The sequence below is a fragment of the Leopardus geoffroyi genome, chromosome X, assembly GCF_018350155.1.
Source record: "Leopardus geoffroyi isolate Oge1 chromosome X, O.geoffroyi_Oge1_pat1.0, whole genome shotgun sequence".
Classification (NCBI taxonomy): Eukaryota; Metazoa; Chordata; class Mammalia; order Carnivora; family Felidae; genus Leopardus; species Leopardus geoffroyi.
Window position 1 is genome coordinate 61,502,967 of NC_059343.1, and position 23,558 is coordinate 61,526,524.

The 23,558-nt window shown below is 39.9% G+C and overlaps 1 protein-coding gene across 2 annotated transcripts in view; it reads right to left on the minus strand.

Annotated features, from left to right (window-relative positions):
* The window catches only part of ABCB7 (ATP binding cassette subfamily B member 7), a 165,634-nt gene extending 156,902 nt beyond the window's left edge, over positions 1 to 8,732 (minus strand). The window contains exon 1 of one of the 2 annotated variants that reach the window (XM_045473023.1): positions 8,532 to 8,732. In XM_045473023.1, coding sequence (XP_045328979.1) covers positions 8,532 to 8,699 — 168 coding nt within the window. In that variant the 5' untranslated portion in view covers positions 8,700 to 8,732. The remainder of the gene's footprint in view (positions 1 to 8,531) is intronic. The other variant, XM_045473024.1, reaches the window with a different exon arrangement.
* Between the last annotated feature and the right edge of the window lie 14,826 nt (positions 8,733 to 23,558).

Below are 23,558 nucleotides of genomic sequence, written 5' to 3' on the forward strand. Positions count from 1 at the left end.
ACTTCTGGCATGACAACATAAGGATCTCCTTAGACCCACTCCCCAGAAAAACTGGTAAAAGTTATAAAAGGACAACCATTTAAAGTCCCTAGAAATGGGACTGGGGGCATATAGCAAATGAAGTAACATTTACTCAAGAAAAGCAACTATAGTTCAGTAAGAATAGCAAGTCTGTAGCGTCTGAACCAGGACATACTCCCTGCCTCCCCACTCCCAGTTTGGCAATATGGAAACTCCCCTTGAGACTGGTGCAGCCAAAAGCACAGTACATTACCCACCTCTCTCCTTCATAAGTTCCTAATCAGAAGACTATCCTCCTGGGAAAGGCAGGATATCAGCATTTTTCGTCTTTCCCCCAGAAACCTATTGCTGAAACTACATGCTGGGATAACGTGGTCAAGAAGGAGGGGCTCCATTGTTCCACACAGCTCCATGGGAGGGACAAAGGCTCTACCTTGGGTATGGTGCCACTGAGAATACTTGATTGCTAAAGGCCCAATCACCCTGACCATGATTCCTAAGGGCTGGTTCCATACCAGGAGAGGCAGTCAAAAAAAAAAACTCCTCTTACTCTACCTAGCACTCAACTCCTAAAGGGGAGGTTTAACTAAGAGACAAATGACCATTGTCCCCAGCCCCAGCTTCAGAGCTGTGGCTGATAGATTTTTGTCTGGAAGGAGAAGAAGGCACTAAAACAAATAGCTCCTCATCTCTTCCCAGAGGAATTGTCTTCACTTACAACTTGATGTGAGGAAGTTCAAGCCTCAGGTTGCTCTCAAAAACAGTGGAGGTTCTGGTGAAAGCTAAGTAGTAGAACACTAATGGAATCATTGGACACAGAAGCTAAACCATAGGTCAGCTGGTATGTCCCAGAGAACCAGAAAACCAAGAAGGGAGACAGATGGGAGGAGCCTGCCTGCGGTCAGAACAAATCTCCAAAGTTGACCTCAGAGCTTTCACTTCAAAGGAACCCCAATTTGACTGCTTCAGTCTGTGCAACAATTTCTGCCTCAAGAAATTGATTGATTTCAACAGTGCAATCTGCCAGCAACTAATGGAACATAACTGGGAAAGAGGCAAAGAAAGCCTCACCAAAACCACTGTCATTCCAGGGTAACTGTAGACATGCCCTTTAAGGAGCAACATAAGAAGCATTAAATACTGTGAAGTGGGAAGCAGGGAGGTGGGTGGAGAGAAACAGCACTAAAATAATCCATCCAGTATTTAACCAAATAAACAAGCAAGTAAATAACAAGAAGCCCTGAGAAGGAGGGGACTAGTACCCAGAGTTACATTATCTAAAATGTCCAGTTTCCTGGGGTGCCTGGGTGGCTCAGTCGGTTGGGCATCCAACTTCAGCTCAGGTCGTGATCTCGCAGTTGGTGGGTTCGAGCCCCATGTTGGGCTCTGTGCTGACAGCTCAGAGCCTGAAGCCTCCTTCAAATTCTGTGTCTCCTTCTCTCTCTGCCCCTCCCATGCTCATGCTCTGTTTCGCTCTCTCTCTCAATAATAAATAAACGTAAAAAAAAAAAAACTTTCAATGTCCAGTTTCCAAAAAATTGCAAGACATACAAAGAAACAGGAAAGTATAACCTATACACTGAGAAAAAAGCAGGCAAGAGAAACTGCCTGTGGTTTTGACCAAATGTCACATTGAAAAGTAAAGGCTTCAAAGTAGTCATTATAAATATGTCCAAAGACTAAAAGAAACCACGTTAAAGAAATAAAGGAAGGTGTGGGGCGCCTGGGTGGCTCAGTAGGTTGAGCATCCGACTTCAGCTCAGATCATGATCTCACAGCTCATGAGTTCAAGCCCCACATTGGGCTCTGTGCTGACAGCTCAGAGCCTGGAGCCTGCTTCAGATTCTGTGTCTCCCTTTCTCTCTGCCCCTAACCCACTCACATTCTGTCTCTGTCTCTCTCAAAAATAAATAAACATTAAAAAAATGTTTAAAAAGGAAATAAAGGAAGATGTGATGATGATATAATGTTACATGAAGAATATCAACAAACAGGAATTTAAAAAGAACTAAATGGAAATTCTAGAGTTAAAAAAAATACAATAACTACAATGAAAACTTTACTAAAGGGGATTGACAGCAGATGTAAATTGGCAGCAGAATTAGTGAACTTGAAGACAGAATAGAGACTATGCAATATGAAGAACAGAGATAAGAGAGTGAAGAAAAATGAACAGAGCCTCGGAGAAATGTAGAACATTAATAATCACACCAACAGGGGCGCCTGGGTGGCGCAGTCGGTTAAGCGTCCGACTTCAGCCAGGTCACGATCTCGCGGTCCGTGAGTTCGAGCCCCGCGTCAGGCTCTGGGCTGACGGCTCAGAGCCTGGAGCCTGTTTCCGATTCTGTGTCTCCCTCTCTCTGCCCCTCCCCCGTTCATGCTCTGTCTCTCTCTGTCCCAAAAATAAATAAACGTTGGAAAAAAAAAAAAAAAAAAAGTTTAAAAAAAAAAAAAAAAAAATAATCACACCAACATATGCATAATGAGTGTACCAGAAAGAAAGAAAGAAAGAGAAAGAAAGAAAGAAAGAAAGATAAAGGGGAAGAAAAACTATTTGATGAAATAATGGCTGTAACCTTCCAAAGCTTATTAAAAAGAACTTATTAAAATATAATTTATCATCCAGGAAATACAACAAACTCCAAGGAGGAAACATGCAAAGAGAGCCACACATACTTTATAGTAAAAACATTAAAAGCCAAAACAAAGGGAACTTCTTGAAAGTAGCAAGAGAAAAAAAACAAAACAAAACTCCTCACTAACAAGGGGACCCAATAAGATTAACAACTGATTTCTTAGCAAAAACAATGCATTGGCTGGAAGGCAGTAGGATAACATTCAAAGCACTCAAAGAAAAAAAACCTGTCAAGCAAGAATACTATATACTGAAAACTTACTTTTCAAAAATGAAGGCAAAATAAAGACATTCCCAGGTAAATAAAAACTAGGAAAATTTGTTACTAACAGAACTACCCTACAAGAAATGCTAAAGGAAGTTCTTTAGGCTGAAAACAAATGACCTCAGACTGCAACTGAAACACACACACACACAGCACCAGAATGTATAAATGCACACTTTTTAACCTTCTTCTTTGAACTGATTTTAAAAAGAAACTATATAAAAAACTTGTGCGCTCTCTCTCAAAAATAAATATTTTTAAATAAATAAAAAATTAAAAGCAACTGTATAAAATAATATGGATAAAAATTAATTGTTGAGCTTATGACCTGTAGCGATGCAATATATTTGCCAATAACACCACGAAGGAGATGGATGGGAGCACAGCTATACTGGCATAAGGAAATGATTCCAGATGCTAAATCAAACAAAAGAGAAGATATGAAGAGAAACATAAATGATAAATACAAAGGCTAGTATAACAGGGGCGCCTGGGTGGGTCAGTCGGTTAAGCGTACAACTTGGGCTCAGGTCATGATCTCGCAGTCCATGAGTTTGAGCCCCGTGTCAGGTTCTGTGCTAATAGCTCAGAGCCTAGACCTTGCTTCGGATTCTGTGTCTCAGTCTCTCTGATCCTCCCCTGCTCGTGCTCATACTCTCTTTCTCTCTTTCTCTCTCTCTCTCAAAAATAAATAAATGTTAAAAAAAAAAAGGCTAGTCTAACAAAATAAATATTTACTTGCCTTCCTGTCTTCTCTCAGCTTCTTTAAAAGTCATAAATTATATAAAACAATAATTATGACAATATATTGTTAGGATTGCAACATTTACAGATATATATTAAAATAAAACAACAAAGTGGGGAAAGGAAACTATAACTATACAAGAGTTGTTTCTATATATCACTAGAATTACATTATAAAATTCTTAGAAGAAAACATGGTAATTCTTCATGAACTCAAATTTGGCAATGGATTCTTAGGTATAACACAAAAAGTATGACAAAAGAAAAAATAGATAAATTTGACTTTATGAAAATGAAAAGCTTTTGTGCTTCAAAGGACATTATCAAGAAAGTAAAAAGATAACCCACAGAATGGGAGAAAATATTTGCAAATCATATATCTGATAAAGGACCTGAATGTAGAATATATAAAGAATTCTCATATCTCAATAATAAAAAGACCAATAACCCAATTAAAAAATGGGCAAAAGACCTGAATACACATTCCTCAAAAAAAGATATGCAAATGGCTAATAAGCACATGGATAGATGCTCAGCGTCTTTTGTCATTAGGGAAATACAAATCAAAACCACAATGAGATAACACTTCACACCTACTAGGATAGCTAGACTAAAAAAGTAAGATAACAAGAACTATTGGCATTGTCGAGGATGTGGAGAGACTGGAACCCTCCTGTACTTCTGAGGGTGGTGTAAAATGGTGTAGTCCCTTGAAAACCAGTCTAACAGTTCCTAAAAGAATTAAACATAGAGTTATCATATGATCCAGCAATTCTACTCCTAGGTATCCACTCAAGAGAAATGAAAATTTGTACATGGATGCTTATAGCAGCATTATTCATAACAGCCAAAAGATAGGGAAAAAAAACCTATGCCCACCAACCAATGAATGCATAAAGGCAATATTGCATAACCACACTGAATATTATTTGGCTATAAAAACAAATGAAGTACTGGGGCGCCTGGGTAGCTCAGTCAGTTAAGCGTCTGACTTTGGCTCAGGTCATGATCTCGCAGTTCATGAATTCGAGGCCCACATCCAGCTCTGTGCTGACAGCTCAGAGCCTGGAGCCTGCTTCAGATTCTGTGTCTCCTCTCTCTGCCCCTTCCCTGCTCATGCTCTCTCTCTTTCTCTTTCTCTCTCTCTCTCTCTAAGAATAAATATTAAAAAAAAAAAAAATGAGGTACTTAATTTATGCCATAACACAGATGCGCCTTAAAAACACAATACTACTAAGTGAAAGAAGCCAGTCTTAAAATACCACATATTATTATATGATTCCATTTATGTGAAATGTCCAAAATGGACAAACTACAGAAACTGAACATAGATTAGTGGTTTCTTAGGACTGGTGAGGGAGGGAAATGTGGACGGGGGGGGGGTGATAGGCAAAAGGGTAGCAAGTTTGTTTTTAAGGTAATAAAGATGTAAAATTGGCTATGGTGACGGTGATACGTATCATTACATATACTAAGATCCATTGAATTTCAGGGCACGTGTGTGGCTCAGTTGTTTGAGCATCCTACTCTTGATCCATGCTGAGCTTGGAGCCTGCTTAAGATTCTCTCTCTCTCCCTTTACCCCTCTCCCCTACTCGTGCTCTAAAATTAAAAAAATTAAGTTAATCATTGTTAATTACAAGTGTGCTGATTGATTTTACAAAAATAAAAAAATAAAAACCACTGAACTGCACACTTTAAATAGGTGAATTATATGGTATGTGAATAAATCTCAAAAAAGATTTTTTTTTAAACAAATGAAGAAAAGTATATGATCAGGATCAGGATCAAGAATTAACTCTTTAAACTTAGATAAAAAGCATTGTGGTCTAACCACATACCATATAAGTATTGTTGAAAAAAGTTCTACCACTCATAATTCATGTCTTTTTATTTTAGGGAGAGAGAGAATGAGCACGAGTGGGGGAGAGGGGCAGAGGGAGTTCAGCACAGAGCCCGATGCTGGGCTCAATCCCACAATCCAGAGATCATGACCTAGGCCAAAATGAGTCAAATGCTCAACCAACTCAGGTACTCATCAGGCGCCCCAAAACTCACGTCTTTTTAATATTAACTAATGTAGTAGAGAGGCAACTGTATAATAAATCATTACAATTTAAATCTTATCATACTTTAAATCATTACAATTTAAATCTTACAACACTTACAATTTTAATAAAAAAACTTTTATGTTTAAGGTGTTTCCCTCTATTAACAGTGCTCTAGTGTAAGTATCCTTACAATTCAACATTTATTGTATGTTTAATGCCTGCAAGAGTCTTATTTACCTTTATATGAATACCTGACAGAGAAGGCAATAAATGAATGAATGGCCTTAAAGGCTGCCATTTATCTATACTAGGATTTAGTTACCTTATCTGCAAAATTAGAAGGCTGGACATGATCTTCTCTAAAGCAGCACTGTTGGACAGAACTTTCTGCAATGATGGAAATGTTCCATATCTATGTACCTTTTTAGCCCTTGGAATGTGGCTAATGCAACCAAGGAATTAAAATTTTAATTTAATTTAAATTTTAACAGCCACATGAAGCTGGTGACTACCATATTGCACAGTAAATAATCCAGTAAATAATCCTGTGTGAAAAACACATTTTACAATGCATCCCAGTAATCGCATACATGTGGCAAAGTACATATACACATAAAATAGTACATAAAACAATACTTCCCTTAATATGTATAAAGCACTGACATTTTCTTTCTTATTCTACTGAATTTCATATAAAAAAAGACTGATCCAACTTATTAACATGTTTCATAACACTGCACTAAGGTTCCTTTCAGCTCTAAAATATTATGCTATATACTAATGATTGTCCTAAAAGTATGAAAGCCTTATAACCATTCCTTCATCTCCCAGTTAAATCTACATTTTTTCAAATTATGGCAAGAGTTGCATGCCTTTAAGAAGCAGAAAACAAAAGTAACATCTTTGTTTTTTCACACTTTGGAAATGGTAACCACAGGGAATGGTAGGATGTACAGAAGACAGTGGAAGAAGAAAGTTGTGGGGACAGTGTTCATGAAAAGAGAGAAATTTATTTCCATCACTTCCTCTGAAACTCCCAGTAACTTCTCCTTCCCCCCATCCCCCCAGCCTGACAAAGTCCTACAAATATTATTTTAACTTCATTAGGCTTATTAGAGGACTACAGAATAAGAATGGTTCCCAAGAGGTCATGTGTTACAAACTTTCAACTATAAAGTGTTTTAAAACCTTTAATAAAATGATCTGGATTTGCTTCTAGATCTAGCCTGATCTGCTGCTTCTATCCTGAACTCTTCAGTAGCCTAAACTACATGCAGTTCTACAAAAGGTCCATGCTCTCTCTTACCTGTGGGCCTTTGCACACACTATTCCCTCTTTAGCTAATTTCTCTTAATTTTTTAAGGCCTTGGCTTAGTAGATATCAGTTATTCAAGGCATTTTCCCACCTCAAAATTAGATTAGATGCCCTTCAAGTACACTCTTTTAGTACTCTGTACCCCTCCCATCATTGCACTACTGTATTATAATTGCCTGTTTACTTACCTTTTTCCCTTACTAGATTTTAGACTCTTCAAGGACAGGGCCTGTATTTTATTCTGCTGTAACCTCTACTGCTGTAAAGGTGTTCAATAATCACTGGATGAACGAATGCATATAATTTCTCTGGCATTCCACATGCCTAGTGTCATTCCCTATTCTCCCTGCTTAAAATGTTCTCCTCAGTTCTATCACCAGCATGAGATCCTCTCTATAATCTGGTCCTTAATTATCCCTATTTCCTCTAGATGCTTACTGCCCTTATTGTTTATACTATTCATTTGATATTTAACCTACTTACACTGTTTAGTTATTCTTGTAATACATAAATACAAACTCCTTAACTAAACTGATCAATCTTGAAGGCATTAATGTATGTTTCTCTTGGTACCCTCATTATCTAGCATAGTGCTATGTACAATGTAGACATTAAACATCTGTTCACGTGGAATCAAAATTTATGAGGGTGCTTCCCAAACAAAACTGACAATGCTTCAGCGATACTGATGAACAAGTGGTGGCAATTAAACGTTTTGCCAATATACAGGAAATAAAAAGATATACCAAAGTACAAATATGAATATTTTTTTGTAACTGTTAAGAGAGAATTATGGACACAAATTAAGAGACACTATAACAAAAACTACATTCATTAATTAAAGATAAGCAGCTTTATGGCTTCCAAAGCGACCTATGTACACAGAACACCACTATTTTCAGATCAAAAGACAATCGTGTTTACATACGAATTTAGGGCGGTCTATGTTTTGGAGAGAAAGATAGGTATGGTTTTTGGCCTATCAGGAAGCACTGTCAGCAGAGAGTTAACTGTGCCAACTCAGCCTCTTGTTTACAGGTAGTTCTGCTGTCATGTTACAATACTCCCCAAATACTACTTTCAAGAGAGTAAAATCTGAACCATGGCCATATTAGTCCCAAATTCCATTACTAACTTTGGAAAAGTTGCCAGTTTTCCTTGCATTTAGAAAGGTAAGCAATCTGGGGATCCCGTCTACCCCATCTTTTAAACTACGAAGGGCGGGGGGAGGGAAACAAACACGTAAATCCTTTGAGAATAACTAGTGCTCCAGGTGCCCTCTGCCCGGAACCTTCCGTTCCATTCCCTTGCCGTACCACAAAGGTTTTCTTCCCCCCTTCCTCAAATTACCACCCCTAATTTCCTTCACTTCCTGATGTTCCGAGTTAGCCCTGACAACCTTTCTTCTTGGCTTTCTCTCTGACCCGAGGACATGAGAGCAAACTTTTCCATAGGTCCCTTTGTCCTTCACCCTACTCTTCCACGTGAATGTCATCTCACCTGGGAAATTCGAGCAGCTCCCGAGGCGCCGAGCTGACGTGATCTCCGCTGAGGACCTGCACCACGGACAGAGACTAGAGACCGAATCAGAATCGCCACGTGCCGACGCTTTTCAAAGGCAGTCGCTGCGGCTGCCCAGCGTGAAGAATGTATCACGAGCAGCGCCATCTTGAGCGAGGAAAGAGGAATCTAGAGCAGAGAATTGTGGGACGCTGGCGGACTCCACTCAGCTACCTTAATCTTCTCTCCCCTCCCCCTCATTTTCTCAAGGCCCGAGACCGGAAATAGCTTCTCTGCAAGGAGTCAGGTACTTGGGCTTAACAGCTATATTTTCTAGGGCCTTTGAGTGTTTTACACAACCGGGAATTGTAGAATAACGTCTTTCTCTCTTTTTTTAGATTTGCCACATAAAATACAGGATGCACAATTAAATTTTAACTTGGGATAAACGAGTCATTTTTTAGTATGTCTCAAATACTGCATTTGCTAAATCCGCCAACCCCTATCTTGTCCAGTCATTCCACTTTTCTCTTACAGCCTTCAACTCAGTGCAACGCTTCACTCCGTTTTCCCTCTGCATATTTTTCTCTTCACTCTCTTGTGCACTAACGCTTAGATTAAATTTACAGATACTAATTTCCCCAGGGTGGAGACTTAAGGAACTTTGAGATTCACTGGGTTTCGGGCTTATTCGCTTTCGCGCAATCCTTGGGGCAGTTTTCCTTTGGTCTGTTGCTCTTGGGACACACACACACATATTTACTCTGCTAATTTGCATCTCTTTCTAGCTTTTCCATTTGGTTTCTGCAGCATCCCTAATTACTGCAAAACAGCTAGATTGGCTAATGGATGGTAAAGTGAAAATGTATGGAGGAAAAGTCCATTTTTAAAAACAGGTTTATATTCTTTTTTTTACCACTATCATCAAGCAAAATGATACCGAAATAAATGTTACAGTTTTCCAGAAAACTGCATTTCCAAATGTCAGCGTTGCCTAAAACCCCGTAGACAGTGAAGCAGTTGCAATTTTATATACATTACTGCGTTCTCAAAGTTTTTACACGAGACAGGTAAATAATTATGAACTCCTTATATAGAGGCATGATGGACTGTTAAGTCTGATGAAGACAAAAGAAATGCATGGCCCATGTAGTTACTTTGTTTCAAGATTCATCCTACACTCAGGTTTCCAGAGAAGAGGATGCTTGAGCAGAGTTATTTAAAGAATAAAATTTCCAACTGAAGAGGCTGAACGGAGTTCCATGTAAAAGAAATGTCATGTTTAAAGGCAAGAAGGTATAAGAAAACATTTCCATGTTCGAGATTCTAGGGAGCATATGATAGAGTAGCAGGAGAGAAGCTCCGATAAGCAGAGGCCTGATGGGGAAGGACCTCATATTTCATTCTTAGAAGTTAGTGCTTGATACTATAGCCAGTGGAGAGTTTTAATCAGGAGAGTAACATGATCAGATTTGTATTTACATTATACCATTCTGGATTAAGTGGAAAGGTCGGACTGAAGGGATTTCAGATTGGAGTCATGAAGTTAGTGCAATAGTTCAGTTATAAAATAAAGGCCTGAACATGGCAGTAGCAGTGGAAATAGATCAATTCTAGAGATATTATGAGATAGCATTGACAGGACTTACTAATTGTATGTTTCTGGCTTATTATTGTCTTGTTAACAGATTAGTAATGGTCTCTTTTATTAATGCCTATGTCATCATCAGTAAATATTTATTCAGCATAGATTCTGGGTTAGAGAGCAACACTCTACAATAGAGAAACCCTAGACTCTTCCAGCAATTTCTTTTAGGGCTGAATATTGCCACTGAATCTTTCTACCCAGGTAAAGCATTGTCCAATAATGCTCTATTTAAAATATATATATATATATGGGAATCAGGGCGCCTGGGTGGCTCAGTCAGTTAAGCGTCCGACTTCGGCTCAGGTCATGATCTCATGGTCCATGAGTTCGAGCCCCGCGTCGGGCTCTGTGCTGAAAGTGTAATGCCCCCGATTTCGAATCCAAGAGACCACCAAGGAGCCGATACCGATGCAAACACACGAGGGTTTATTTGCAAGCTCGAGCTTGGGCCCAAGTATACCTGACACAGCAGAGCAGGGACTTGGACCCCTAGGTTAAGAGGCGTAGCAGTTTTATAGGGACCAGGGGCCAGTGAGATTGTAACACACACAGAAAGTTGCACATTCATGTCAGTCCACACGCAGGTGGCCAATTGAATTACAATTTACCCTATAGTAACTGTTTGAACTAGCCTATCACTCTGGTCAGAATTGGCGCACAAGTTTGGCAGGCAAAAGGCGGGGTTTACATTCTTTGGCGGTTAGGGGTTCTGCATTCCTAAATGAGCCGGTTTCCAGTAAGGGTGTGCTCAGCGGCTTGACTAGGGTGGGGGAGTGTCTTAAGCAATAAGTAGGTCATATGGGGGTTATACATGAGATGGTGGGTGTAGCACAAAATGGAGTTAGTCTTGCTCTGCTTGTCCAGGGGTAGGGGATTTTTGCAAAATTCCTTGGGCCCCACAACAGCTCAGAGCCTGGAGCCTGCTTCGGATTCTGTGTCTCCCTCTCTCTCTGACCCTCCCTCGTTCATGCTCTGTCTCTCTCTGTCTCAAAAATAAATAAACATTAAAAAAATTTTTTAATGGGAATCTATATACCATATATTTTGTGAGAAATTAGATATTGTGGTAGAGTTCCCTCCCTAAGCAAAGAAAAAAAAAAAAAAAAAGACCTCAAGGCAACCTTCCTATTTGCTTACTTGACAACATCCTTCACTACCTTGTAACATGAGACCACTTAATCAGACTATAGGTTTGTAAGTTACCTTTTTGAGAGACAAAGAAATTTAAAAAATGTAAAAACTACACCACATGGCATTCGGGGCTCAGTTCTTTGGGTATGAACCCAGCTGAGTGGTGCTGGAAGGAATAAAGTTGCTTCCTGGAAAGAAAAGCTTCAGTCTCATGACTCTGTGAGAATCCTGCTACAATGTAATGTGACAAAATATATTTTGAATTTTTATACTTCCAGAAACACACATTATTTTGCTGGATCTTAAAAATAGATTTTGAAGGTATTCCTTGTTCCTAATAGATAAAGAAGACCAGGGCCTTGTGGTTTTAGAGTTAGAGTTAGAACTAGACCAGGGGTAGTCTGGCTGCTATTCCATTGCTCTGTACACTAAAGATGTTGCCTATATTCAAAGACAAGATTTAATTAAAAGTCTCTAGAGTCTGTATACAATCAAAAGATTTTAAATTAGGAAAGACCACAGAATTCTAAAACACTAGACTCTACAGATGATTTCTCAGGATTCCTGATAAGTTTCATTAGAATCGTCTAAAGGTATTATTGGCATGGAACAATAGTTGTGCAGTCTTTGAATGGAGTCAACTTATTTTACTGAAGTACTGTTTGTTCATTGTAAGTCAACTCTTCTGATTAAGAAATGTGAATCACGGGGGAGGAGGGAAGATGGCGGCGTAGGAGGACGCTGGGCTCACCACGCGTCCTGCTGATCACTTATATTCCACCTACACCTGCCTAAATAACCCAGAAAACCGCCAGAGGATTAGCAGAACGGAGTCACCGGAGCCAAGCGCAGACGAGAGGCCCACGGAAGAGGGTAGGAAAGGCGGCAAGGCGGTGCACACTCCACGGACTGGCGGGAGGGAGCCGGGGCGGAGGGGCGGCTCGCCGGCCAAGCAGAGCCCCCGAGTCTGGCGGGCAAAAGCGGAGGGGCCTGACGGACTGTGTTCCGACAGCAAGCGCAACTTAGCATCTGGGAGGTCATAAGTTAACAGCTCTGCTCAGAAAGCGGGAAGGCTGGAGGACAAAGGAAGGGAGAGCTGCTGAGCCCCCGGACGACAGAGCTCAGTTTGGTGGGGAACAAAGGCGCTCGCCAGCGCCATCTCCCCCACCCATCCCCCAGCCAAAATCCCAAAGAGAACCAGTTCCTGCCAGGGAACTTCCTCGCTCCGCACAAACACCCAACTCTGTGCTTCTGCAGAGGAGCCAAACCTGCGGCAGCGGATCTGACTCCCTCCCGCTGCCACAGGGCCCCTCCTGAAGTGGATCACCTAAGCAGAAGCGAGCTAAGCCTGCCCCTCCTGCCCTTGTGCACCTTGCCTACCCACCCCAGCTAATACGCCAGATCCCCAGCATCAAAAGCCTGGCAGTGTGCAAGTAGCCCAGATGGGCGACGCCACCCCACAGTGAATCCCGCCCCTAGGGGAGGGGAAGAGAAGGCACACACCAGTCTGACTGTGGCCCCAGCGGTGGGCTGGGGGCAGACATCAGGTCGGACTGCGGCCCCGCCCACCAACTCCAGTTATACACTACAGCACAAGGGAAGTGCCCTGCAGGTCCTCACCACGCCAGGGACTATCCAAAATGACCAAGCGGAAGAATTCACCTCAGAAGAATCTCCAGGAAATAACAACAGCTAATGAGCTGATGAAAAAGGATTTAAATAACATAACAGAAAGTGAATTTAGAATAATAGTCATAAAATTAATCGCTGGGCTTGAAAACAGTATAGAGGACAGCAGAGAATCTCTTGCTACAGAGATCAAGGGACAAAGGAACAGTCACGAGGAGCTGAAAAACACTTTAAATGAAATGCAAAACAAAAGGGAAACCACCACAGCTCGGATTGAAGAGGCAGAGGAGAGAATAGGTGAACTAGAAGATAAAGTTATGGAAAAAGAGGAAGCTGAGAAAAAGAGAGATAAAAAAATCCAGGAGTATGAGGGGAGAATTAGAGAACTAAGTGATACACTAAAAAGAAATAATATACGCATAATTGGTATCCCAAGGAGGAAGAGAGAGGGAAAGGTGCTGAAGGGGTACTTAAAGAAATAATAGCTGAGAACTTCCCTGAACTGGGGAAGGAAAAAGGCATTGAAATCCAAGAGGCACAGAGAACTCCCTTCAGACGTAACTTGAATCGATCTTCTGCACGACATATCATAGTGAAACTGGCAAAATACAAGGATAAAGAGAAAATTCTGAAAGCAGCAAGGGGTAAACGTGCCCTCACATATAAAGGGAGACCTATAACTCTCGTGACTGATCTCTCTTTTGAAACTTGGCAGGCCAGAAAGAATTGGCACGAGATTTTCAGTGTGCTAGACAGAAAAAATATGCAGCCGAGAATCCTTTATCCAGCAAGTCTGTCATTTAGAATAGAAGGAGAGATAAAGGTCTTCCCAAACAAACAAAAACTGAAGGAATTTGTCACCACTAAACCAGCCCTACAAGAGATCCTAAGGGGGACCCTGTGAGACAAAGTACCAGAGAAAACACTACAACCATAAAACATACAGACATCAAAATGACCCTAAACCCGTATCTTTCTATACTAACACTGAATGTAAATGGATTAAATGCGCCAACCAAAAGACATAGGGTATCAGAATGGATAAAAAAACAAGACCCATCTATTTGCTGTCTACAAGAGACTCATTTTAGACCTGAGGACACCTTTAGATTGAGAGTGAGGGGATGGAGAACTATTTATCATGCTACTGGAAGCCAAAAGAAAGCTGGAGTAGCCATACTTATATCAGACAAACTAGACTTTAAATTAAAGGCTGTAACAAGAGATGAAGAAGGACATTATATAATAGTTACAGGGTCTATTCATCAGGAAGAGCTAACAATTTTAAATGTCTATGCGCCGAATACCGGAGCCCCCAAATATATAAAACAACTACTCATAAACATAAGCAACCTTATTGATAAGAATGTGGTAATTGCAGGGGACTTTAACACCCCACTTACAGAAATGGATAGATCATCTAGACACACGGTCAGTAAAGAAACAAGGGCCCTGAATGAGACATTGGATCTGATGGACTTGACAGATATATTTAGAACTCTACATCCCAAAGCAACAGAATATACTTTCTTCTCGAGTGCACATGGAACATTCTCCAAGATAGATCATATACTGGGTCACAAAACAGCCCTTCATAAGTTTACCAGAATTGAAATTATACCATGCATACTTTCAGACCACAATGCTATGAAGCTTGAAATCAACCACAGAAAAAAGTCTGGAAAACCTCCAAAAGCATGGAGGTTAAAGAACACCCTACTAACGAATGAGTGGGTCAACCAGGCAATTAGAGAAGAAATTAAAAAATATATGGAAACAAACGAAAGTGAAAATACAACAATCCAAACGCTTTGGGACGCGGCGAAGGCAGTCCTGAGAGGAAAATACATTGCAATCCAGGCCTATCTCAAGAAACAAGAAAAATCCCAAATACAAAATCTAAGAGCACACCTAAAGGAAATAGAAGCAGAACAGCAAAGACACCCCAAACCCAGCAGAAGAAGAGAAATAATAAAGATCAAAGCAGAAATAAACAATATAGAGTCTAAAAAAACTATAGAGCAGATCAACGAAACCAAGAGTTGGTTTTTTGAAAAAATAAACAAAATTGACAAACCTCTAGCCAGGCTTCTCAAAAAGAAAAGGGAGATGACCCAAATAAAATCAAGAAAAAATGGAATTATTACAACCAATCCCTCAGAGATACAAACAATTATCAGGGAATACTATGAAAAATTATATGCCAACAAATTGGACAACCTGGAAGAAATGGACAAATTCCTGAACATCCACACTCTTCCAAAACTCAATCAGGAGGAAATAGAAAGCTTGAACAGACCCATAACCAGCGAAGAAATTGAATCGGTTATCAAAAATCTCCCAACAAATAAGAGTCCAGGACCAGATGGCTCCCCAGGGGAGTTCTACCAGACGTTTAAAGCAGAGATAATACCTATCCTTCTCAAGCTATTCCAAGAAATAGAAAGGGAAGGAAAACTTCCAGACTCATTCTATGAAGCCAGTATTACTTTGATTCCTAAAACACACAGAGACCCATGTAAAAAAAGAGAACTACCGGCCAATATCCCTGATGAATATGGATGCAAAAATTCTCAACAAGATACTAGCAAATCGAATTCAACGGCATATAAAAAGAATTATTCACCATGATCAAGTGGGATTCATTCCTGGGATGCAGGGCTGGTTCAACATTCGCAAATCAATCAACGTGATCCATCACATTAACAAAAAAAAAAAGAGAAGAACCATATGATCCTGTCAATCGATGCAGAAAAGGCCTTTGACAAAATCCAGCACCCTTTCTTAATAAAAACCCTTGAGAAAGTCGGGATAGAAGGAACATACTTAAAGATCATAAAAGCCATTTATGAAAAGCCCACAGCTAACATCATCCTCAACGGGGAAAAACTGAGACCTTTTTCCCTGAGATCAGGAACACGACAGGGATGCCCACTCTCACTGCTGTTGTTTCACATAGTGCTGGAATTTCTAGCATCAGCAATCAGACAACAAAAGGAAATCAAAGGCATCAAAATTGGCAAAGATGAAATCAAGCTTTCGCTTTTTGCAGATGACATGATATTATACATGGAAAATCCAATAGACTCCACCAAAAGTCTGCTAGAATTGATACATGAATTCAGCAAAGTTGGCAGGATACAGAATCCATGTACAGAAATCAGTTGCATTCTTATACACTAACAATGAAGCAACAGAAAGACAAATAAAGAAACTGATCCCATTCACAATTGCACCAAGAAGCATAAAATACCTAGGAATAAATCTAACCAAAGATGTAAAGGATCTGTATGCTGAAAACTATAGAAAGCTTATGAAGGTAATTGAAGAAGATTTAAAGAAATGGAAAGACATTCCCTGCTCATGGACTGGAAGAATAAATATTGTCAAAATGTCAATACTACCCAAAGCTATCTACACATTCAATGCAATCCCAATCAAAATTGCACCAGCATTCTTCTCGAAACTAGAACAAGCAGTCCTAAAATTCATATGGAACCACAAAAGGCCCCGAATAGCCAAAGGAATTTTGAAGAAGACCAAAGCAGGAGGCATCACAATCCCAGACTTTAGCCTCTACTACAAAGCTGTCATCATCAAGACAGCATGGTATTGGCACAAAAACAGACACATAGACCAATGGAATAGAAAAGAAACCCCAGAACTGGACCCACAAACATATGGCCAACTCATCTTTGACAAAGCAGGAAAGAACATCCAATGGAAAAAAGACAGCCTCTTTAACAAATGGTGCTGGGAGAACTGGACAGCAACATGCAGAAGGTTGAAACTAGACCACTTTCTGACACCATTCACAAAAATAAACTCAAAATGGATAAAGGACCTGAATGTGAGACAGGAAACCATCAAAACCTTAGAAGAGAAAGCAGGAAAAGACCTCTCTGACCTCAGCCGTAGCAATCTCTTACTCGACACATCCCCAAAGGCAAGGGAATTAAAAGCAAAAGTGAATTACTGGGACCTTATGAAGATAAAAAGCTTCTGCACAGCAAAGGAAACAACCAACAAAACTAAAAGGCAACCAACTGAATGGGAAAAGATATTTGCAAATGACATATCAGACCAAGGGGTAGTATCCAAAATCTATAAAGAGCTCACCAAACTCCACACCCGAAAAACAAATAACCCAGTGAAGAAATGGGCAGAAAACATGAATAGACACTTCTCTAAAGAAGACATCCGGATGGCCAACAGGCACATGAAAAGATGTTCAGCGTCGCTCCTTATCAGGGAAATACAAATCAAAACCACACTCAGGTATCACCTCATGCCAGTCAGAGTGGCCAAAATGAACATATCAGGAGACTATAGATGCTGGCGAGGATGTGGAGAAACGGGAACCCTCTTGCACTGTTGGTGGGAATGCAAATTGGTGCAGCCGCTCTGGAAAGCAGTGTGGAGGTTCCTCAGAAAATTAAAAATAGACCTACCCTATGACCCAGCAATAGCACTGCTAGGAATTTACCCAAGGGATACAGGAGTACTGATGCATAGGGGCACTTGTACCCCAATGTTCATAGTAGCACTCTCAACAATAGCCAAATTATGGAAAGAGCCTAAATGTCCATCAACTGATGAATGGATAAAGAAATTGTGGTTTATATACACAATGGAATACTACGTGGCAATGAGAAAAAATGAAATATGGCCTTTTGTAGCAACGTGGATGGAACTGGAGAGTGTGATGCTAAGTGAAATAAGCCATACAGAGAAAGACAGATACCATATGGTTTCACTCTTATGTGGATCCTGAGAAACTTAACAGAAACCCATGGGGGAGGGGAAGGAAAAAAAAAAAAGAGGTTAGAGTGGGAGAGAGCCAAAGCATAAGAGACTGTTAAAAACTGAGAACAAAGTGAGGGTTGATGGGGGGTGGGAGGGAGGGGAGGGTGGGTGATGGGTATTGAGGAGGGCACCTTTTGGGATGAGCACTGGGTGTTGTATGGAAACCCATTTGACAATAAATTTCATATAATAAAAAAAAAAGAAAAAAAAAAGAAATTGTGGTTTATATATACAATGGAGTACCCTGTGGCAATGAGAAAGAATGAAATATGGCCCTTTGTAGCAACGTGGATGGAACTGGGGAGTGTTATGCTAAGTGAAATAAGCCATACAGGGAAAGACAGATATCATATGTTTTCACTCTTATGTGGATCCTGAGAAACTTAATAGAAACCCATGGGGGAGGGGAAGGAAAAAAAAAAGAGGTTAGAGTGGGAGAGAGCCAAAGCATAAGAGACTGTTAAAAACTGAGAACAAAGTGAGGGTTGATGGGGGGTGGGAGGGAGGGGAGGGTGGGTGATGGGTATTGAGGAGGGCACCTTTTGGGATGAGCACTGGGTGTTGTATGGAAACCCATTTGACAATAAATTTCATATAATAAAAAAAAAAGAAAAAAAAAGAAATTGTGGTTTATATATACAATGGAGTACCCTGTGGCAATGAGAAAGAATGAAATATGGCCCTTTGTAGCAACGTGGATGGAACTGGGGAGTGTTATGCTAAGTGAAATAAGCCATACAGGGAAAGACAGATATCATATGTTTTCACTCTTATGTGGATCCTGAGAAACTTAACAGAAACCCATGGGGGAGGGGAAGGAAAAAAAAAAGAGGTTAGAGTGGGAGAGAGCCAAAGCATAAGAGACTGTTAAAAACTGAGAACAAAGTGAGGGTTGATGGGGGGTGGGAGGGAGGGGAGGGTGGGTGATGGGTATTGAGGAGGGCACCTTTTGGGATGAGCACTGGGTGTTGTATGGAAACCAATTTGACAATAAATTTCATAAAAAAAAAAAAAAAAGAAATGTGAATCACAAAACAGAGTGCCTGGGTGGCTCAATCGCTTAAGCGTCCGACTTTGGCTCAGGTCATAATGTCGCGGTTTGTGGGTTCGAGCCCTGCGTTGTGCAAATTTGCTGGCAGCTTAGAGCCTGGAGCCTGCTTCGGATTCTGTGTCTCTCTGTCTCTTTCTGCCCCTCCCCTGCTCACACTCTGTCTCTATCAAAAATAAATAAATTTAAAAGAAAAAAAACGGAACGTTCCTCATGGGGATGTCACATCCTGGGCAACCCTTCTTTAAAAGTAAAAAAAAAAAAGAAAAAGAAATGTGAATCACATTGGAATACACAAGTAGTTACTCTACGATGAGCTAAAGTGGATCAAACATGAGCCAAAAGAGTCAAAGAAAATTTCCAGTGCTCCCAAAAATAGAACATGAAGCATCGTGAGAGTTGTGCACTGCTGGAGAACTGCAGCAACAGACAGACCAACTTGGCCTGCAGCAACTTGACACATAAGTGTCTGAAATAATTAGAGACATAGCACACAGTAAAAGCCACTGTATTTGGATATTTCAAACTCAGATCAGATGATAGCACTTTACTTATGCAATAATTATATGTGTATAGTATTTTGCAATTTACAAAGTGCTTTTTAATACCTTATTTTATCCTCACATCAACATTGGAGAATAGATATTATTCATTAGTATTCATATATTTATGAGGAAACAGGTTGTGGCTTGACAGGGGTCGCAGAGCTAATGGGATGAAGACCAAACCTAGGTTTTATGACTCCAAATACAGTGATCTTTCCACCTAATTACACCTGGAATGTGGAAGAAACACTTAAATACTGTAAGGCCACAGTGGCCTTTTCTATTTCTATAAAATGCCAGAACCTATTCCTACCTGAGTGCCTTTGCACTTGCTTTTTTCTCTACTTAGAACATCATTCCTGAAGAATTTTAATGATTCAAATATCACTATTTAGAGAAGTTTTTCAAGACACCTTATCTAAAGAAGCTACTTCCTGTCCCTGCCTCTCTCTGTCACATTGCCTTGTTTCATTTCCCTTAAAATCTTGCTACTCGAATGGTGGTCCATGGACCACCAGCATTGACATCACTTGGGGGCTTATAAGAAATGAAGAATCTTGGGGCGTCTGGGTGGCTCAGTTGGTTAGGGGTCCGACTGCGGCTCAGGTCATGATCTTGTGGTTAGTGAGTTTGAGCCCTGCATGGGGCTCTGTGCTGGCAGCTCGGAGCCTGGAGCCTCCTTCAGGTTCTGTGTCTCCCCCCTCTCTCTTCCCCTCCCATGCTCTTGCTCTGTCTCTCAATAATAAATAAAGGTTAAAAAAATTTCAAAAAAAGAAATGGAGAATCTCAAGCCCCAATCCAGACCTAATGATTCAGTATCTGCATTTTAATAAGAGTTCCCTAAGCTAGTCATATGCACATTAAAATTTGAGAAGCACTTTTAAAGCACATATAACTCTCTGAAACTAACTTGTCTATTTTTAACATTAAGAAATATTTCATCATTACTAAAAATTAAGAAAGAAAAGATAATGGACACCCATATACCTGCAACCCAGCTTAGTCATATCATAACATTTTATTATATTTGCTTTAGATCTTAAAAATAATAATTTAGCAAAGACTCCTGTGTTGCTCCTCTCTAATCTTAGATTCTTTGTCCATGTAGGTGTATTCCTGATTTATTCTTTATATTATTTTGATGGAATTTAGAAAGAAGAGGGGATAAATAAACTTAATCCACTGCCATAATCTGGATGTCCTACATATTTTATGAGGCTAGTATAAACACCAAACATGGACAAGGATTATATAAGAAAATTACATGTCAACATAAAGAGAAATCAAGGAATCGATCCCATTTACGATGGCACCAAGACCCATAAAATACCTAGGAATAAATCTAACCAAAGAGGTGAAAAATCTATACACTGAAAACTATAGAAAACTTATGAAAGAAATTGAAGAAGACACAAAAAAATGGAAAGATTCCATGCTCCTGGATAGGAAGAACAAATATTCTTAAAATGTCAATACTACCCAAAGCAATCTACACATTCAATGTAATCCCTATCAAAGTAACACCAGCATTCTTCACAGAGCTAGAACAAATATTCCTAAAATTTTATGGAACCAGAAAAGACCCTGAATAGCCAAAGCAATCTTGAAAAAGAAAACCAAAGTAGGAGGCATCACAATCCCGGACTTCAAGCTATACTACAAGGCTGTAATCATCCAGACAGTATGGTACTGGCACAAGAACAGACACTCAGATCAGTGGAACAGAATAGAGAACCCAGAAATGGACCCACAAATGTATCGCCAACTAATCTTTGACAAAGCAGGGAAGAATATCCAATGGAATAAAGACAGTCTCTTCAGCAAATGGTGCTGGGAATGCTGGGCAGCGACATGCAGAAAAATGAACCTGGACCACTTTTCTTACACCATACACAAAAATAAACTTAAAATGGATGAAAGACATTAATGTAAGACAGGAAGCCATCAAAATCCTCGAGGAGAAAGCAGGCAAAAACCTCTTTGATCTTGGCCGCAGCAACTTCTTACTCAACACGTCTCTGGAGGCAAGGGAAACAAAAGCAAAAATGAACTATTGGGACCTCATCAAAATAAAAAGCTTCTGCACAGCGAAGGAAACAATCAGCAAAACCAAAAGGCAACCTACAGAATGGGAGAAGATATTTGCAAACGACATATAAAGGGTTAGTATCCAAAATCTATAAAGAACTTATCAACCTCAACACCCAAAAAACTAATAATCCAGTGAAGAAATGGGCAAAAGACATGAATAGACCCTTCTCCAAAGAAGACATCCAGATGGCCAACTGACACATGAAAAACTGCTCAGCTTCACTCATCATCAGGAAAATACAAATCAAAACCACAAAGAGATACCACCTTACACCGGTCAGAATGGCTAACATTAACAACTCAGGCAACAACAGATGTTGGCGAGGATGCGGAGAAAGAGGATCTCTTTTGCATTGTTGGTGGGAATGCAAGCTGGTGCAGCCACTCTGGAAAACAGTATGGAGGTTCCTCAAAAAACTAAAAATAGAACTACCCTACGACCCAGCAATTGCACTACTAGGTATTTACCCAAGGGATACATGTGTTCTGTTTTCTTTTTTTTTAATTTTTTTTTTCAACGTTTTTATTTATTTTTTTTTTGGGGACAGAGAGAGACAGAGCATGAACGGGGGAGGGGCAGAGAGAGAGGGAGACACAGAATCGGAAACAGGCTCCAGGCTCTGAGCCATCAGCCCAGAGCCTGACGCGGGGCTCGAACTCACGGACCGCGAGATCGTGACCTGGCTGAAGTCGGACGCTTAACCGACTGCGCCACCCAGGCACCCCTTTTTTCTTTTTTTTTTTTTTTTAATTTTTTTTTTTTTACATGTGTTCTGTTTTCAAGGGACATGTGAACCCCAATGTTTATAGCAGTGCTATTGACAATAGCCAAAGTATGGAGAGAGCCCAAGTGTCCATCAATGGATGAATGGATAAAGAAGATGTGGTATATATACAATGGACTAATTCTTGGCAATCAAAAAGAATGAAATCTTGCCATTTGCAAGTACGTGGATGGAATTGAAGGGTATTAGGCTATGTGAAATTAGTCAGAGAAAGACAAATATATGACTTCACTAATACATATGAGGACTTTAAGATACAAAACAGATGAACATAATGGAAAGGAAGCAAAAATAATATAAAAACAGGGAAGGGGACAAAATAGAAGAGACTCATAAATATGGAGAACAAAGTGAGGGTTACTGGAGGGGTTGTGTGAGGGGGGATGGGCTAAATGGGTAAGGGGCATTAAGGAATTTCCTCCTGAAATTATTGTTGCACTACATGCTAACAAACTTGGGTGTAAATTAAAAAATAAATAAATTAAAAAAAATAAAAGATGTCACCTCTCAAAAAAAAAGTATTTTTCCTGGTTTGCCTCTATTTTTCCCCCTATGTTCATTTCTTTTATTTTTTAATTTCCACATATGAGTGAAATCATATAGTATTTGTCTTACTCTGACTGATGGATTTTGCATAATATAATACTCTTTAGCTCCATCCACATCATTGTAAATGGCATGATTTCACTTAATGGTTGAGTAATATTCCATTATATATGTATAATGTTTCATTATATATGTATATAATATATATATATGTTGTTTATATATATGATCTATTGTTATGATACATGATATATATATGTTATATATATATGATATATATCATATATATATGTCATTACTTTTCTTTTTTTTTAATTTTTTTTTTCAACGTTTATTCATTTTTGAGACAGAGAGAGACAGAGCATGAACGGGGGAGGGGCAGAGAGGGAGGGAGATACAGAATCGGAAACAGGCTCCAGGCTCTGAGCCATCAGCCCAGAGCCTGACGCGGGGCTCGAACTCCCAGACTGCGAGATCGTGACCTGGCTGAAGTCGGACGCTTAACCGACTGCGCCACCCAGGCGCCCCATCATTACTTTTCATCCAATCACCAGTTGATGGACATTTGGGCTCTTTCTATAATTTGGCTATTGTTGATAACGCTGTAATAAACATCACAGGGTGTAAATCCCTTCGAGTCAGTATTTTTGTGATATTTAGGTAAATACCTAGCAGTGCAATTGCTAGATCATAGGGTAGTTCTATTTTTAAATTTTTGCGGAAGCTCCATACTGTTTTCCAGACCTGCTGCACCAGTTTCCATTCCCACCAACTGTGTCCCCCTTTCTTCACATCCTC